Genomic DNA, 17,373 nt, shown 5'->3' on the forward strand with positions numbered 1-17,373 from the left:
TTTTCAATGCGTATCTTTTAATCATAAAATTTATTTATTTAACAAACAAACAATTATCAGAATATAATATACACTTTAGCGTTGCCACATGACTTCGATTATCATTTCGATATTAAACGGCGGTGCGTCGATAGCCGACAGATGTGTTTCGATTTTGCCGATGGTATATATTATCGTATCGCTTAGCCCATAAAAACAACGCGCAGTTATAGTCTTCAAAACAAATGCAACAAAATGCTTGGCAAAAGCATTGATAGGTAAATATTCGAGACCTATACAAAAACAGGTAAAAGCAGAAGAGAGCCACTTTCAAATACGGTGCAATCGTCACTAAGTTATGCAATTTTCGATGCGGTTTCGTTTTGTGTATAAGTATGTAATTGTATTTGCACACACATATGTATGCACATTTGCGTATAAGTGTGGCCGCATTCATGCTCAAAATAAATACTGATTAAACACAATCGAATTCCGTTAAGATTAAAAAAGTTTGAAAATTAATTCTTGCGCTGTTAAATAAGTGGATAAGACGAACTACAATAGAATATGTTTTAATTATATAAACGCTTTACTACAGTACAGGCAAGCAGCCAACATTTCATGTTATTCGCGAAGTCTATGACAGTTCAAATGCGCACGAACGATTCGAAGCAGAGCTGGAAAAGGCGCTTGAGGCCAAAGTAGATTTTATTATCATCGAGCCGCCGAGATTAGGCGATGAGACTGGTAAGTAATGTATTGATTTACCTGAAACTTTGTTGATGTATTAACAATTTTATATATTTAGGACGCTGGATATGGGTGGGCAATTGCCTCCATAAGACTGCAGTGACAACTGGCGTTGTTTCTTTAATATCTAGCTTGTTGTGGTACGACCGTCCAGTGATTGCGGCTCCCATTTGTGCGATGTCGCTGTTCTGTGCCGGATTATATACAGTATCCTGGAACTATGATCCTTGCTGCCAATATCAGGTATTCGAAACATGCTTTTAGTTAATCGAATGGATACTAAATCATTTTCTGTTAGGTTGAGGAAAACAATGAAGTCGCATTAAACAAGCTACCGCTAACAGATGTATCCTCGCCTGTGATCCTGGGCTATGCGCCCAATACTCAATCCAAATACTTGCATCGTGGCATTACATTCTTATCGGCAGCTTTGTGTGCTTGGCAGATATGGCGATCATATAAGTAAACAAAAAGCACTCTGAATGGGATAAGTCAGTCATTGCCAGTGCAGTCAGCAATGAAGCGGCCCGTAATCTTGAACTTGACCCTAAGTATTTGGTTTTATAAGTTAGTTAAACGCTGTGGCGTATGCATTTCTTTTAGAATTTCGATACTTTTCGTTTTCCTAGTTAAATTTTAAAGTGGTTCAAAGTCCGAAATGTCAATGAGTGTTTCTCTATAGTTGTGCATGTTTTTGGCAGCTATCAACTCGCGTTTGCATTATAATGAATGACATATATTTATGTTTTAGTATTTAAAGCACTAAAAAGTCTTAAGTTAAATGATTGTTCAAGTGAAGCACTGTACAAATAATTAAGCAAAATTACTTTGTGTGTGTGTATAAATAATAATAGTGATTGTTATTAGTATAGAAAACAAAAATTAAAAGCAGTGCAAGAAACTAAATAAAGTCAAAGCGGAACATGTTATTTAAATAGAATACAAATATGACTGTACATATTGACAGACATACATATATTTATATTTACTGTTCATTATGAAAGCAATTGCCGCCAATGTATGTAATCTAACTACTACATATGTCAATAAATACAGACTCTGTGAAAGCCTACTCACACACACTCATGCATAGCGAGGGCGAGAGTACATGGACACTTATGTATGTGTGCGTGCTGTAGAACAGCTGTAATGAAACGTCATGCGGGCTGCGGCTACAGTCTGTGGATCAGTCAGCTTGCCGATGCCATCGCAGTTTCTTCTTTGTGCAATCCCGATTAAAAACGATAATCCAACATATTCCAGTGCGAACCGGAGCAAATAAGGGCTGCCATTGTGCTGGATTACTGAGTCTGATGGAAGTCAATCAGAATGTAGGTAGGTGACTTCGATATGTGAAGAGATTTTATGGAATGCTTTCTCTTTCGTTTGGGGTTATTCCCGGATGCAAGGCTTGACCTAGCTTGTGGCGAGTAAATGCACAGCTTAAGCAAACAAATTGTGCCACATGGCTTATCATTGCGGGCTGTTGTTTTATCATATTTATTTGTTTGTTTCGCATAATCATAGTGCATGCGACTGTTGGTGGTGGACCACATCCCAGCTACACGTCCGAGTACACAGGCTCATTTGACAACTACCCGCCCACTGAGATTTACATGGAGTCCAGCGAGCGCACTCCACTGCTGCCCAGTTCCAGATCATCCACATCTGAAACACCGTCCGCTGCTAGCTTGTCTCCAGCCATATACACAAAGGAATGCATCAATTGGCGCACAATTGGGCTGCTGCTGATGTTCATCAGCGGCCTGGTGCTGGCCACTTATTTGCTCTGGCAACAAAGTAAGTGACTGTTCTGCCCTTATTATGATGTCCACAGAAAACGCTGTTGATTCAATTCATTTTATTTTGTGGCTGCAGATAAATATAAATCTCTTAGTGTTAGTATCTGAGTAAGTTTAGCTATTAAATTAGTTAATAAGTACAGCCGTGCTCATAAAAATAGTAACACATTGCGTTTTTTTAGTTAAACAAGTTAAATGAGAATTTGTTTAATTTAGGTGAATTGCTCAGAAAGGTGAATGAAAACAAAGAGTTTGAAATGGGAATCCCTATAAATTGATTGCAGTGCACGTGAAACTTAAGTTTATAGATTATATATCGTGTGTTTTTTCAGTTAAAGCAATCAAATGCGGCAAAAAGATTCTGCCAGCTTTCCTTACCTGACCAAATTCTTGTGAAATGAGAAACTTTTAATAAAGCGAATGACATGGCGTACAGGGTGGCTCCTAGTCTGTCAACTCATAAAACAAAGTATAATTTTGTATTAATTATGATGATTAACTAATGTGGTTGCAATGCAATAAAGTTAAATTGTTTTTAAAACTATATTTTTTGTATTTAATGTGCGTACAGTTTGAGAGTCACTGCATAAGGTTTGCAGTCGAAAAGTCATAAAGCGAAGTAAAGAACGTTTTAAATGATTAGTTTTATTTAGCTGTGGTTGCACTGAAGGTGTAATACTAATTTATATGCTTACAGCATCTGCCCTACCGTATAAAGGCTACAAATTGAACCTGATCAGACATGATATATGGAGTGGGGCGTATTTACATGATCTCGCGCAGCTGGAGGCTGACAAAGTTGTTAATGTTTTCATTACACACACGGGGAGCGAGGAGTGCAGCGAGAACTGTGCGAGTCTGCTGCACAGCTTGCAGGTGAGTCGCAGGTCACATATATATATATATATATATATATATATATATTATTGAATAACTTTCGTTGACAGCGCAAACATTTCGGTGAGCTGCCATTCAATTTTCTCATGGCTGGCGACTGTGAGACGTACGAGGCGAGGGGCTGGCGGTATGTGAGCAGCTTTGCAGAGCTGCCGCAGTCGAGCTCCTTGGTGCTGGCCTTTGTTGGGGAGTTCAGTCAGTGGCTGCCAAGCGTATGCCAGCTGCAGATGGCCCAGGCGCTGCTCTGGGAATCGCAGCGGCGTCTGAAGCTGCAGCCCGGCTATCGGCTCTATGCGGTGCGCAATGTGAGTCGCAGCGTATGGGATGCGGATGCACTGCATCGGCAGCTGAAGCGCTGGCCGTTCTATGCCGGCCAACTGGAAGTGAAGTAAATGAAGCTGGCCAGTTGTTCCTCTCGTTTTGTTCTCTTTTTATTGTACTCCACACAAAAAATATTATACAAAAGAAGCGCAGGATTATTAAAGCGGGGTGCCACCGAAAAGCGAAAGCGAGTGCCCGCTCCCAGCCCAGCGGAACATTAGCTGCCAGCCGGGAAGATGAGCCAACAGCAAGGCAAAGCGCTGCGTGTGCCAAATTACAAATTAAGGATACTGCCTATAACTAAATCTTATATATATACATCTAATAGCGTAAGAGCCATTGGATCGGGTAGACGGGTGCGCCTAGTCGAATTCCAGTTTCCGAAAACTGCCCTCGATGGACTCGATCTGTGAGACGAAATTGGTGCCCGTGCTGGTCTTCTCGGAATTGTAGCTGCTGCGTCGCTGTATGCCACGATCTGAGAGCAACGTGCTCTGATCGAGGGCCAGAACCAGATCCCGCTTGCTAGCCAGCTCCTGTTTCCACAGCTCGATCATCTCGCGCATGGGCATTGAGCCGCCCATCTCTTGGGGCAGGCACTCAGGATCGACGCTCTTCATCAGCTCCTTGTCGCTGCCATAGATGTTCAGACGGTTTTTCATCTTGGAGCTGACGCGATTCTTCACGAAGTCAATCAGCCATTTCAACGTGGAGGGCACATTGATCAGATGAATCTCCTTGTGGCGCATGGGCAGCGATTGTTCGCCCCATTTGAAGACGCGTGCGAACTCTGTGGGATTCCAGTTGGTCACATGCGCCGTAGTCACTCCCGCAAAGTCGCCGACATGACTCAGGCCCGTGATCTGCGTCTCCTGATCCTCCATCAGGCACTCGTAGGTGAGAAAATGCGCCTTTGCCTGATCGCAGCTTGTGTGAAACTTTGGATTCAAACCTTTGGCATTGATGATCACCACCCGCCGGCCGTGCTTGTCCCTCTTGGGCGCCGCGAATATGTAACCCTGCTCGATGAGGTGGCTCATGCGCGGCTCCAGAAAGTCCAGCTTGGTGGCCATGTGTGGGAAGGTGCGTCGAATGTTCAGATACTTGAGCAGCGTCTGCTCTGCCATGGGCACACTAAACTTTTTGGCGCGCAGAAAGCGCAACAGGAAGGTATCATCGCAGCGCACGTTCTGCAGATCCTCGTTCTTTAGCACCCAGTTGCGCAGCTGCTCGAGACTCTGCTCCCGCGTGCACTTGTCCTCGCGCAGCTCTCGCTTGGCGATCTTCAGCAATGATTCGGATAGCAGCGAGACGTCGCCGTCCTCCAATACCTTGGTCTCCTTCATAGCGACTCGACTGACGCTTCTGATGTACTCTGTGGCGTATGCGCAATCTTGTTTGGCTGTTCAATGAGTGAGAGAGAGGGAAGAAAGAGATTACTTTTAATATGTTGATTATTGAGACATGTTTTATAAACTAGTTAAGCTTATTTAAGAAAAGGCAAATTGTTTATTTTTTTAATTAACTTGGCCAAACTTGGACTTTAATCAATTGTCTTATCACGATCTTAATATACGTGCCCTAATTTCATTGTTGTGGCCACAGATCGCCATCAGCTAATCAACTCTCAACATTGTTTTATCTTAAGACAATCCAAGACTATTCACAACTGCAAGAAATCGGTTCAAGGTCTTGGCTCAAGGCTCAATTGGCAAATATTTGCTAATTATGCCTAAAAACCAAATATTTTAGATATACGTATTTATCTATCTATACGCAGAGAAATAGAAACAATCGCAAACTGAGTCTGATTCAGCAGCTGCTTCAGCTTTACATATGTAAATTATTTTCTTGCTGGGCAATAAATTCAAATCACTTTATGATCGCCAATGGATGAGCAAAAAAAAACCAAAAATGAGAAAAAAAAAATGCGAATTGGTTCAAGTTCAAAAACTGTTGACTGAAAGCGGGTCAAGCTAAAGATATATATATATATATATATATATATGCATATGCATACTTATATATATATATATATATATATTTTTTTTTTTTTTTATATATTTGGAACGCTTCACACTCGAGTCGTTGTCCCCGCCATAAGAAAGAGTTCAACTGTTTTTTGTTTGCAGCTGCTGCTTTTGGCATCAGTTTTGAGCTTTGCTTTATTTCAGCCATTGCATAAGATGTTTTCCTGCTTATAACGTTTTGTATACTTGCAGATTCATGTAAATTCATATAGATAATTGTGCATATGTTGTGTGTGCCGATGGAAAGCAAGACAAACACGGTCCCAGCCACAGTCACAGCCACAGTCTCAGTCTGAGTCTCTGCAGAGTTATTCACTTTTCGACACTCCTGCTCCCCTACAGTTTATGTAGTCAAGCATATGTGTTCACATGACAGAGTTATGTGCTTATTTATCTGTTAAGATATATATTTGTCTTAAGCAGTGTAATCTATGGCAAAATACAGCCTCAGCTTTTGACTGCTGTTCCCTTTGCTTGGTTTCTGAATACTCTACTGTCTAAACAGTTGTGTCCATATGTTCAGCCTTTCAGTCTTTTACCTTGTATCATGTTCTGCTATTGGCAAGTTGTATCTGCTTATTCCATATATCTTGGATGTATTTTTATTCTTTACATTTTCTATACTCAGCTATAGCCAGGAGATTTGATCAAATATTTAAATACTTCTGATGCCCTACACTCTGTACAGTGTTGTCTGCATGTCAGTGTACACGCGCTGCTCCTCCCACTCTTTCTCCACTCCTCATCTAAAAAGCATTGATCTATTCCCATATATAGAGACTCACTCCAGTATGTTAGGGTATCTAAGTTTAGGCCTCCGCAATTGGCGCTGTTCTTTTGAGCTTTGGCTGTTCGGCTCAAAACTGAATTAATTATTGGCTTGTAAAGTTTATGTTAGCTTATTTGTTTGTTTCGTTTCGATTCGTTTCGTTTGGTCATGATACATATGCAAATCAATTGGTTCGCCTAGCCGAATGTCCAATGCGTATACTGTGCCATTTAATTGATTCATGTTTGGCGTGGGTTTTTTTTCGATGGATTTATGCAATCATTAACTAAATCTGGCTAAAAGATGCATTCCAATAAAGAGACGAGTTGAGAAAAATTTGCATTTTCTTTTGAGTTTTCATCAGCTGAAAATGCGATTTCGAAAATGTTGCCATTGGGCAATGGCATCCACAGAAATTCAACAACTGCCAACGGCCGCCGTCACAGCTCCCCACACTGGGCACCCGATGCCCAGTGCACCTCTCTGGGCTCTCTAGCAAGGGGTTGCAACATGTTTATTAGGCGCTCGGGGCTTGTCAAGTGGCTGTGGTTGCTGCGGTTGCGTGGCTCTGTGTGCTTAGCTGCCAGCCAGACTAATGTCGTACTGCAACAGAAGACATCAAACTGAAACTTCGACTGCAGTTTGCTAATTTCATAAATGATTTTTTTTTCAATATTTTGTGATTTTCCTTTTTCTTTGATGTTTCGTAATTTATTGCAAATATTTTTATTGCAAATTTCATACACATACACACACACACTTACACAATTGAGCGACAGGACTTGGTATCCTTTGCTCTTTTATTTTTGTATAGATATATGTATATATCCCGTCGATAACTGGCGCGTCGCGTAACGGAACAACTGAGCAGCGCGAGCTCTGAACAACGAATGACGCAAAAGCAACAAAAAGTGGCTTGAAAAAATGTTTAAAGAAATTAACTGGATTATATAATGACCACACAGCGATACACTAAGAGCAGCAGCAGCAGCAGCAGCAGCAGCAATGGCGACGACAACAGCAGCAGCAGAGGCTGAAGCTGAAGCTGTCCAAAACCGAATCCGAAATGCAATTTGATCGGTTGCTGCTGCAGCGAACAAGTTTTATTTTTTTTTAGAAAACCGAAAGTGCGCAAGTGTACAGGCAAACCTTTTGGCCAGGCTGTTAGCCTGCCCAAGTCCAAGTCAACAGCAATCAAAGGTAGCGGCACAAACTGTTGTTGTTGTTGTTGCTATGGCGGCTGCTGCTGCTGTTGCTGTGGCTGCCGCTGCTGCTGCTATGGTTGCTATTGCTGTTGAGTAATCCCAGTCAGTTGGTCAGTTAGTGAGCCACTCAGTCAGTTGCTTGGCTGGATAGTTGTCTTAAATCGAGCGGTTTTTTTGTCTTTTTATTTTTCGTTAGCGGTTTTTGCCTTTTCATGCCTTTTCATGCCTTTTTCACTTTGTTTATTTCACTGAATTGTTGAGCTGTAAACATATTAATGATTAGGCTCATTGAAAGACGTCGAAACTCATTGCTCATGGCAAAAATTTGCATTTTCATGGCGCCCATTTCCAACAGCAACAACACCAGTTCGAACCTTGAAAACTAAATGCTTTGCTCTTAGGTTTATTGCTGTTGTTGTCGTTGTTGTTGTTGTTATTAGATGTTACAGCTAATGATGTTGCTGATGCACAAAAAGTTTGGGGCTAACAAAAAAATCTCGAAACGTCATCCGCTTGGAAACATGTTTGTTGAGCTCTCCGCATATTATTGGTTGATTGAAATTTGAGTTCGACGTTAGACAATTGCATTAGCTGGGCGTTGAGGTCGGGTTTTTATTTTTATTTTATTTTTTTTTTATTTTGAAAAGAGGAAAAGCGAAAAGCATTGGCTATTTGATTGTCATAACCTTTTGTTTCGCGGCCATTTCAAATGGGCTTCGTATTACACAATATTATGTATTTATTTAGCATAGCGAGCAGGTAGATCTCTGAAGCCCTTCAAAGTCTAATGAAATTAACATGAAATAAAAAAGCCATGTTCAACTACTAAGCAGTGTAAAAGTGATATATATGTGTTAATTTGAAGGGATTAGGATCGAGCTTTCAATGTCAATTGGTGAACTTTAGTAATTGAAATATTGGGTGTTTCTTAAGATTAACTGGTTTTGTGGTAGTAGGTAGCGTACGTATAAATGAGACAAAAACTGCTTTTATTTTAGTTTTAACTTCACTTGATTTTCACCACTTTTTTGGCATTAACAGTTTTTGTTTAGTTTTAGTTGTTTCCCCATTTTTTTTCTTACAGGCTTCGACCTTCAGGGCAGGTTTCAAAGCAGCTGATCGACCTACTCAACAACTTATAAACATTTTTTCTACTTTTTTCACACACTTGTGTGCGCCTTGTGTAATGTGCGCACTCATCGTTGGCACGTTTTTAAATATATATATATATATATATATGTATATATATATATATATATATATATATATATATATATCTTTTGCTTTTATTCACATATATATTTCGCGCTCATAACGAGTTTACAACAGAAACTTCGTCCAATTGCTCCACATGGCCATAAAGATGCCGTCGCTCAAATGTGAACAATAATAGTTTTTAATAAACACATTACAGCGCACTACAGCTGAACAACTGAAGCAAGAGGGCCAACTCTAAAAGCGAGACAATAACAATAACAATAGCAATTCGCAACGACTTCAATAAGCCATAAAACTCTGCATTTTTTCTTTAGAGCTAGGGAAATCTTTTCGAAATGCCACAAGTTTGATTGGCAACAGTTTTTCTCCCTTGTTTGGTTAACAATAATTAATGGCACAGAAATTTCCGCGCTGTAGCTTCATTATGTTCCCAAAATTGGATTCTCATTTTTTCTTCTAATTAATCTTAGTTTCTAGCTATATACAAATATATAGAAAAGGAAATAGGCAAAGTTGTCAAAGTTGATATTGCCAAAAACATGAGAAAAAATTTGAGCCCGACAAATTTGGTTAAAACATTTTTGCATAGGTTTTTGAACAGGGTAAGAACATAATTTATTATCTCTGTTCAGCAATAGTTGTAGGCGTTAAGCAGACTAGCAATCACAACAATCATTTCAATTTACATGTATATTTACTTAAAACGCAAAAACATGTTTAATTAAGCGGCATACAACATACACAATAGGTAGTTGCTGCAAATGTACACTGGTAAACATTTGGGATTTGGGTTTACTTGTTGACATTAGCACTTGCCACTGCACTGTTTAAGTGTTATTGTTGGGTTTCAAAAACGATCCGTTATAATTGCACAAGATAATGCCAAAGTTTCTTGTGTCTTTCTATTTTTCGTTTCTTATATACCCGCAAGACTGTAATTAAAAAACTTACCTAATTGATTTTAGTTTTTAGCAGCCAACAAGCGTTGATTTGCCGTTAACGCACGAGACAGAAATTCGGCAAAAACCAAAAAATCAAAACAAAAAACCTCGCGAAACTGCTTTGGAAACGTCCGCAGCTGACAAAGGTTCGAAGCAGAATCAAACAAAAGCTAACAAATCGCTAACTTAAAGTACAATAAGTTAGGCTTGAAAATGCTTGCGTGGTCAGCAGAGTTCGCCTGACTGATGTTGTATTTTTAAATATTTTCCAAATAATCTTTTATATTTTCATAATTGAACTAATTAAAGAAATAGCCAATATAAAGGCTCACTTGTTTTCAATAAGGAATACTATCAAACCAATTAATTCACGTGCAATCATAAAATTCAAATTGCCGCGAAATATTCTAATCGATAAGTCGTGTTTTGGTTATCGCAGTTAACCAGAAACTCGTGCCTCTTCATTTGGTGTTGCAAAACTCTGAAGCGAGCTATTTGTGCACTTTTACAGCACTATTATTTAAATATAAAAACGATACTGGTTTCTTTTGTCTGAGTGGTTGTTTTTTTCTGTATTTTCTTATAAATAATTTATAAATATGTTTAAAGCTGCTACAAATATAATTTGCAATTTAACAGTTATATATGAATAAGTTGCTTACATTATTAATTATAGCATACAAAATCACAGATGGTAAAGGAAACTCTTTACTGAGAATTATTTGCTCACTAGAAGAGTGAAGAGCCGGCCACGTTTATGTTTTCGGACAAAATCATTTGCTGCACATCGCTGAAGACGTCGCGAATGCAACGAGTGTCGGTGGCAACAGTGAAATGGTAATAGCACTCTCTTTCCGAATAGCTGAAGTCGCATTGGTTGCGGGAGTTGCGCTTGAACTGCTCGTGGGTGATGTCAATCATCTTTTGCTTGATGAACATTTTCGTCCAGTCGCACTCATCGAAACAGCTCTGTTGCTGTTGTGGCCGTTTGCTGAACTCGTCGAATTCCGGAAAATAATCGGCTATATGCTTGCCGGCGCGTATTTTGCGCTCCATAATATCATACTTGTTGAGGAAGACAATGAGGCCGGCGGAGGCGAGAAAGCGATTCTGCCAAACGGCGCGGAACAAATTAAGCGCCTCTTGCAGGCGATTCTGTTTGGGATCCTCCCGTAGATTCTGATCGAATTCACTGCAGGAAATGAGAAACAGCACGGCCTGAATGCCTTCAAACACTTGAATCCACTTGTTTCGCTCGTCCCGCTGACCGCCCACATCATACATGCGAAACTCCTGCTCTCCACCGCCCAGACTCTTCGGTATGGGCACGCGGAAGGTGATTTTCGAGATGCCTGTGGTTACCTTTCTGCTGTGCAATATGTCCTCAGTGCTGGGTATATATTCTTCCTCACATATTCTCGCAAAGTTATCAAGAAAGCTGCAGAGATAGCGAAAAGTTACTATTAATACAATGTCCTGTTTGAGAATTGGCTTAAAGGACTTACTATTTGGCACTGTCCAGCAGCGGGAACTCATTCGAGCGATCATAGCAGGCGCGTATGCCCACATCATTCCAGAGTGTCACAACATGGTCACAGTACTCCTGCAATAAGCGTAGAAGATAATGTTAAATCAGTTTCTGTTGTGATTGTGATTCACTTGTTTTTAGAGAAGGGGAGAAAACCTAAAATCGGAATGCGACAGCTTACTGAATGACTAGTATGACTAGCATTTATCTTATCGATCTATGTTTATCGATTGCCCGCTTTTGGTGGCACTGGCTATATAGATTGATTGACCGGCTGCCCAAAAAGTGACTAATTTGTTCTAGACTTTCACACTTTTAGCCGATCTTTCCCCTCAGGAAGTGTTTAATGAAAAAAAAGAAAAACAAAAAAGAAACAGCTGTAGGAAAGTTTTGAGACAACTCGTTAAGTTAATGGCATTGCAATCAATCAAATCGCTTTGGCAGATAACAAATGGCGGCCGTTCTACGAGTTGCTCCTCGATCTTATATATGTATATACATTTGGACATATGTACATGGAAATGTGAATAGAAAGAGGAGATATCTGCTGTTGATGGAACGAGTATCTGTGTTTTTTGCGGTCGAAACGTGCCGCTTTGACGCAAGTTTCGAGTGTATTAAATATCACTTTTCTTTGATTGTAGAGCTCAAGAAATAACAAATTTCTAACTGCGACAGCGTTTGAAGTGTGTTGCGTAGGATAAGATACTGGCAGAGCTGTTAGCTTTAGGCGGGATTATTGAACTGTCGTCATTCAGTTTGTGTTTGTCAATGGCTGTCACTCACCTCTGTAAAGTACTCCGGCGCCTCGGCTGGCAGGGACAGGATATAGTGTGCACTGCGTTCGCTCGTGACGCTGCCGAAACGCAAGCTCAGCGGCTGCATCTGCAGCACCAGCTGCTTTATGGAGTCATGGATGTTCTGATAGATCTCGGGTATCTTTTCACGACGTTCACTAAAGTAGAAAGGACGTTATAGCAACCGTTCACTTGGCTGGGTCAGAGTTAGGCTTCACTTACTCATCTGTGAATCCATTGATATGTAGTATGCGCATTTGCTTAATGATCGTTGTCTTGCCCGACTCGGCGGTGCCGAGCAGCAGAATCTTGACCATCGTATCCTTGAAGTTCGAGGACATATCTTTGATCATCTGATGATGCACTTCCTCCTTCGGCCGCGCCGACTGCTTCGGATTGCGCAAACAGCGCAAAAGTCTGCAATGCAAACAGAATGGAAAATGAAATATTTACTTACATAGATCTCGCTTGTAGTGACTTCCAAAGAAAATACGCGCAAGGTCTAATTATCTATTTATAGAAATGGGCGAATGTTTGCAATCTCGATACGCTTTTGCTAAATTAAAGAGCACACATTTATTTAGCTCTGATGTATGTTTAATTAAAAGCAACACACACACATCTACCCACTCGCTATAGATACAGAATACGCAATAGATAAAACCGAACACCGATTGCTATACAGTCATAAAAAAGGAAAGCTTGTCTGGCTGTCTTGCTGTGTCGGTCGGTCTCTGGTTGGCTGCTTGTTTCTGGATGCTACAGCAATTGGCAATTTCAGCGAGTACAAACATTAATTACCTGCAAATAGTTATTTGCGCTGCTAATTGGGCCGCTGATCGAGCCAAGATCGGCCAGAGAAGACACGTGTCGTGTCTTCTTATCAGAGACACCAACCACTTAACCTAGACACAAGCCATAATTACCAATGATATGTGGAGCAAAGTCTGGGGCTGCTATTGCTACACTTTGCACTGGATAATTTGTTGTACCATTGGGAAATCATTCACAAAATAAATGAGTTAATTGCTAGGCTTTGTGCAGAATTTATAACGTCAATTTTAATTGGTGATTGTCAAAAAGAAATAGAAAAGAAAAGAAATCGTGAGACTTGTTGTTGCGATTGCCAATGGCTGGTTAACTGCAACAACCCACTGGACGCGCCTTTAAGAAGGCTGTTATCAGGTGTCGGGCGCCCCACCAAAACTTGCGATAGCATAAAACTTATCAGGCAACTGGCATCAATTTTATTGACGGCGCTCAGCTCGCGCCTAGTGCTCCAAATAATATTATTATTGATAGTGATGACTCCAGCTTTTGGGCATGTCTTTTTAACGGGAAGTCTGCCTGTCTATCTGTCCGGCCGTGTTCTATGTTTATTATTTAAACGGAACCATAACCTATCCCCCATTCATTCAATGGACTATGCCCAATGTAACACACGATGACTCAGCCCAGCTATTTCTCGTTTATCTTTACAGCTCGGAATTAGTTGTTTTCTTGATTTTCGCTGGCCTCACATTTATGACTATAATTACAATTACTGTCCGTTGAACTCCATTACAACAGTTGAGCCTAGCAACAGAGTTATTATTCGGCTATCAGCAGCCGAGTTTGGTTCCTTATTAACCCAACTGACCAAGTCATGTGCTAATCTAAAAAACTATATAAATTAAGAAACTGTACAGTTTACTTCACTATTTTCATGAGCCAATAAAATAAACTTGGATATTACAAATATTTATAGTACTGAAGGTCGCTTAAAGTATTTTAATTGTTAACTGCAAGGCAAATTGTTTTACTTCATAGACATCAGTCTGGAAACTTGAGATACTAGCGTTATCTATTCTTTGTGCTTCCATATTTCAGTTTTATACACTTTATTCTTTAAGCTAGATATTGGAGGAAGATAATTCCAAAATTTCAGCTTTGTAATAAATCGAAAAAAAAACAGCTTCAAATTGCTTCAGAAATACTTCACGTCTATTGCAAGTAAGATCAAATATAACGAACTTTACTATATGTAATATATTTAAAGAGTTGCATCATCATAAAAAAAGTAATAATGTAATAAGCCACGCGAAGACCTTTACCAATTATGAACTACTTATGTATGTAGGTGGGTTTACGAACTGATAAATTACTTTCAGCTGATAGGGTCGATAGCTTATTTGACTTATCACGCTGATACAATATATATTAGCTTAGTTATTGCAGATCTAATGAAATTTAAAATTTAATTTCAATGGATTTCCTAGTAAAAGTAGTTGAAGCTTATCAAACCTTGGTCAAAATGGCAAGTTTTCTCACCTCAGTTTCATGTTGGTTAATGTTTCTTCAATCTTGATTGCTTAGGTTTCTTTAGCTTTTCTTGTTTGCTTTGTTGTAATTTTATTTGTTTGTACTGTTTTTTCTTCTCTTGGCACACAGTTCACTTGAATACTTTGAATTCTTTAGCTTGTTTACAGTTTATGTTTATGCCAGAGTTGGGCTTTGTTTTGATAGCACTCGACGGATGATCTTCAAATAGCTGTCCATTTAGCTAGACTTTTTATTTCACTTTCAGTTAAAGAGCTCCGCACGACACGTCTAACGTTCTTTTGTGGTGTCACAGTACTGGAACGCCGAGCGAATGGGCTTTTTTCTTAAATACCTATCCCGAACCCTGCGCCGTGTGGACGAACTGCAATCGTTTGTTAATTGCTTGTACGAAGTGAGAATGTACAATAGCTACGATAAGATAGCCAGGCAATTTATACACATATATATTGGACACTATCTGGGAGGGCGAGAGTTGAGCGGCTTTATCGATAGAGGTAGCGAACAGGAGAGAGGGAGAACGATATAGAAAGAGAGAGAGCGGAAGCAGATCACGAGAGTTTAGCCAACTATAATCACGCCTGCCATTTGTGGGCTAACAACAAGAAGAACAACAACAACATCATCATCATTTGATCATCTTTCTTTACAGAGTAGATCATAAATTAGAGACAAACCTGATCACATTGTTTCAGTCGTTAGCTTTGACATTGCAGGACAGTGTTTGTCTAAGCCCTGGCCCACTTACCACTCACATTGTTAGCCCACTTGCCAATGGAATTCTACCTGGTGGACGTGAGTTATATGCAGATGCACTCGAACCGCTTGGATTACACGAATTACGTACGGAAATGAGGCGCTGGCAAATTGATGAATTGTTGTTGTCTGATACTCAGTGTCTAGTGTTTACATTTGCACTATATATGATTAAATGGCTTGCAAGCAGCTTTATATTTGTGGGTACACAAAAACAGCAACACCAACAGCAACAACAACAGTATCGAAACACTTGAAAGTACATGTAATTAAAATACCATCCCCAAAAGCTGTTACCAGCTCGTGATATCGTGCATATCAGTCGATTAGTGTTTGTCGATTGTTGCTGTGTAATTAATCGGCCGACTAAGAGGGCTCTGCCATCACTAACCTGCATAAGATGGGATAGTTTATGACCACCACTGAGAACCTGTTGCCAGCCAACGGTGCGTATGTGTAACCAACTGCTCTTGGTTCAGGGGCGATTACAATGTCTGTTGAATGATGAATGTCAATGGCAGACTCAATGCCACCCGAAAATGTACTCAGACTGATCATTGTTTGTTTGTTGTTTCGCTCTTCAGACAACAAATCGTTGAACTCAATACAAGTGGCTGGTTAACTCAGCTATCATTCGACCACTTGGGACAGAAGGGGGTATCCAAGTCATGGGGGCAAGGTCAGCCGCTCAACTCTTTAATTGCCCAGTGAATGCTCACTGTGATTGGGTTTGATATCAATATCGCAATTGGTATATGACTTTATTTGTTTGCTTGTCTGGAATGGAAATCTGTCAAATATTTGGGGCTGGGCGAATGAAGCAATTATTATCTATTTGCGAAAAAATTTCCTTCAAATCATAAAATCTTTATGGTTTTCGCACGATACCCAAACGTGCCCAGTCATGGATACGATTTTCATTCGTAAACCTTCTCAGGTGACTAAGAAATAAAAGCAAGAATGAAATATGTACCGAAGAGTAAATGCCCTGACACATAAGATAACATAAGGACTGCTAAAGTCTCGAATGATGAAGAAACTTGTACAAAAACTAAAATTTAACCGTTTACTCAGCATAATATGAAAAATTGAGTAACATCTATATATATTTTGTAGATCGATATCGTTGATATTCCCTCAAATGAGTGTAGAAAACTAATAAATTGACACGGAATTGTAACCTCCTGCTGCTTATCGTTGCCTCAAATTAAATTTCACAATAATTTGATTAATTCACAAGTCTAGTTAAGTATAGATAATTACCAAGTAATGCTTGGAATGCCAACAATTTGGTCTGAAGTTCAATTATCAATAACCATACAAACCCGAAAAACAAGTCGCCATTCATTTCCCAGTATCAATTGGCTCCTTCACTTGACAATCTGAATTGGTAGATCAGCTCGAGGATTCGCCAGAAACTCGCGAAGAAAAATAACGATTTAACTGCGTTCAGTGCCAAACACCAATTACTCAGCTATTCAAAAGGCTAAATGAGCAACATGACCGGATCCTACGTTCTATAACCATGAATTTATGTTATATAAATCTGATTTGAGGCGCTGCCATAAATTTGAGCGATTTGAATCTTGGCCAAAAGAGTTTGGGGAGGCGAACATGGCGCTAATCGCTTTTTGATAAAGCACTCAGTGCATACCGTCATCCAAGAACTCTTGAAAAGTCAACAACTTTGTGTATATATACAAAAACAAGCAAATTATCATAATCAGTAATTTCGTTTCCAAACTGGTTAGGTAGCAAAATTACCTAGGGGGTCGGATAAGGAATTTGCATTATCTATTATTTATTATATATTATATATTATATTTCTACTTTTACCTTCTCTAAATCTTTTGCCTTTTAATTATCTGGTGCGTATTTTGTTTCTTTGCCATTCACTTCCCTTTCTTCTCTTTTAGATTATCCTTTGATTTACTTTTATCCTTTTCATTATCTCTGTCCGGCTATACCAATCGCTTATCGAATTCATTGGGATAACGGCTTTAGAGTAAAATCTGTAGCAAACCTAACCTAACATAATTTTCATTTATGCCGTTAAGTAGC

General features: G+C 39.7%; 4 protein-coding genes across 6 annotated transcripts; 2 read left to right on the forward strand and 2 right to left on the reverse strand.

Annotated features, from left to right (window-relative positions):
• The first annotated feature begins 103 nt into the window (after nucleotides 1-103).
• LOC111605650 (transmembrane protein 11 homolog, mitochondrial) lies at nucleotides 104-1,429 on the forward strand. The gene is made up of 4 exons (XM_023324312.2): nucleotides 104-257; nucleotides 578-726; nucleotides 788-972; nucleotides 1,028-1,429. Exons 1-4 carry the CDS (start codon nucleotides 235-237, stop codon nucleotides 1,193-1,195), a joined length of 525 nt encoding a protein of 174 aa, XP_023180080.1. The 5' UTR covers nucleotides 104-234; the 3' UTR covers nucleotides 1,196-1,429.
• A 482-nt stretch (nucleotides 1,430-1,911) lies between these two features.
• LOC111605648 (peptidoglycan-recognition protein LD) lies at nucleotides 1,912-3,832 on the forward strand. Its single transcript, XM_023324310.2, has 4 exons — nucleotides 1,912-2,064; nucleotides 2,257-2,529; nucleotides 3,229-3,407; nucleotides 3,479-3,832. Exons 1-4 carry the CDS (start codon nucleotides 2,043-2,045, stop codon nucleotides 3,818-3,820), a joined length of 816 nt encoding a protein of 271 aa, XP_023180078.2. The 5' UTR covers nucleotides 1,912-2,042; the 3' UTR covers nucleotides 3,821-3,832.
• Nucleotides 3,833-4,095: 263 nt separating this feature from the next.
• Nucleotides 4,096-10,052, reverse strand: LOC111605647 (alpha-tocopherol transfer protein-like). 2 transcript variants are annotated; one of them, XM_023324309.2, is made up of 2 exons: nucleotides 9,923-10,052; nucleotides 4,096-5,151 (listed from the first exon to the last, which is right to left on the reverse strand). In XM_023324309.2, exon 2 carries the CDS (start codon nucleotides 5,093-5,095, stop codon nucleotides 4,112-4,114), a length of 984 nt encoding a protein of 327 aa, XP_023180077.2. In that variant the 5' UTR covers nucleotides 5,096-5,151; nucleotides 9,923-10,052; the 3' UTR covers nucleotides 4,096-4,111. The 2 variants fall into 2 exon arrangements, with proteins under 2 accessions (XP_023180077.2, XP_030080294.1); XM_030224434.1 differs by lacking the exon at nucleotides 9,923-10,052 and adding an exon at nucleotides 7,313-7,340.
• Nucleotides 10,053-10,519: 467 nt separating this feature from the next.
• LOC111605672 (guanine nucleotide-binding protein G(f) subunit alpha) lies at nucleotides 10,520-16,979 on the reverse strand. 2 transcript variants are annotated; one of them, XM_023324337.2, is made up of 5 exons: nucleotides 16,638-16,979; nucleotides 12,460-12,654; nucleotides 12,227-12,395; nucleotides 11,418-11,515; nucleotides 10,520-11,350 (listed from the first exon to the last, which is right to left on the reverse strand). In XM_023324337.2, the coding sequence occupies exons 1-5, from the start codon at nucleotides 16,658-16,660 to the stop codon at nucleotides 10,642-10,644; spliced, it is 1,194 nt and encodes a 397-aa protein (XP_023180105.1). In that variant the 5' UTR covers nucleotides 16,661-16,979; the 3' UTR covers nucleotides 10,520-10,641. The 2 variants fall into 2 exon arrangements, with proteins under 2 accessions (XP_023180105.1, XP_023180106.1); XM_023324338.2 differs by lacking the exon at nucleotides 16,638-16,979 and adding an exon at nucleotides 14,548-14,903.
• Nucleotides 16,980-17,373: the final 394 nt, after the last annotated feature.

Source organism: Drosophila hydei, unplaced genomic scaffold, assembly GCF_003285905.1.
Source record: "Drosophila hydei strain 15085-1641.00,03,60 unplaced genomic scaffold, DhydRS2 tig00000001-arrow-pilon, whole genome shotgun sequence".
In the NCBI taxonomy this organism is placed as follows: Eukaryota; Metazoa; Arthropoda; class Insecta; order Diptera; family Drosophilidae; genus Drosophila; species Drosophila hydei.

Coding starts and splice junctions, on each gene's coding strand:
- LOC111605650 (XM_023324312.2), top strand. CDS start 235: ATGCTTGGCAAAAGCATTGATAG. Junction 727..787: donor GAGATTAGGCGATGAGACTG/GTAAGTAATGTA, acceptor TTATATATTTAG/GACGCTGGATATGGGTGGGC. Junction 973..1,027: donor ATCCTTGCTGCCAATATCAG/GTATTCGAAACA, acceptor ATTTTCTGTTAG/GTTGAGGAAAACAATGAAGT.
- LOC111605648 (XM_023324310.2), top strand. CDS start 2,043: ATGGAAGTCAATCAGAATGTAG. Junction 2,065..2,256: donor GGAAGTCAATCAGAATGTAG/GTAGGTGACTTC, acceptor GCATAATCATAG/TGCATGCGACTGTTGGTGGT. Junction 2,530..3,228: donor TTATTTGCTCTGGCAACAAA/GTAAGTGACTGT, acceptor ATATGCTTACAG/CATCTGCCCTACCGTATAAA.
- LOC111605647 (XM_023324309.2), bottom strand. CDS start 5,095: ATGAAGGAGACCAAGGTATTGGAGGACGGCGACGTCTCGCTGCTATCC.
- LOC111605672 (XM_023324337.2), bottom strand. CDS start 16,660: ATGAATGGCGACTTGTTTTTCGG. Junction 12,396..12,459: donor ATCAATGGATTCACAGATGA/GTAAGTGAAGCC, acceptor TTTCTACTTTAG/TGAACGTCGTGAAAAGATAC. Junction 11,351..11,417: donor CTGCTGGACAGTGCCAAATA/GTAAGTCCTTTA, acceptor CTATCTCTGCAG/CTTTCTTGATAACTTTGCGA.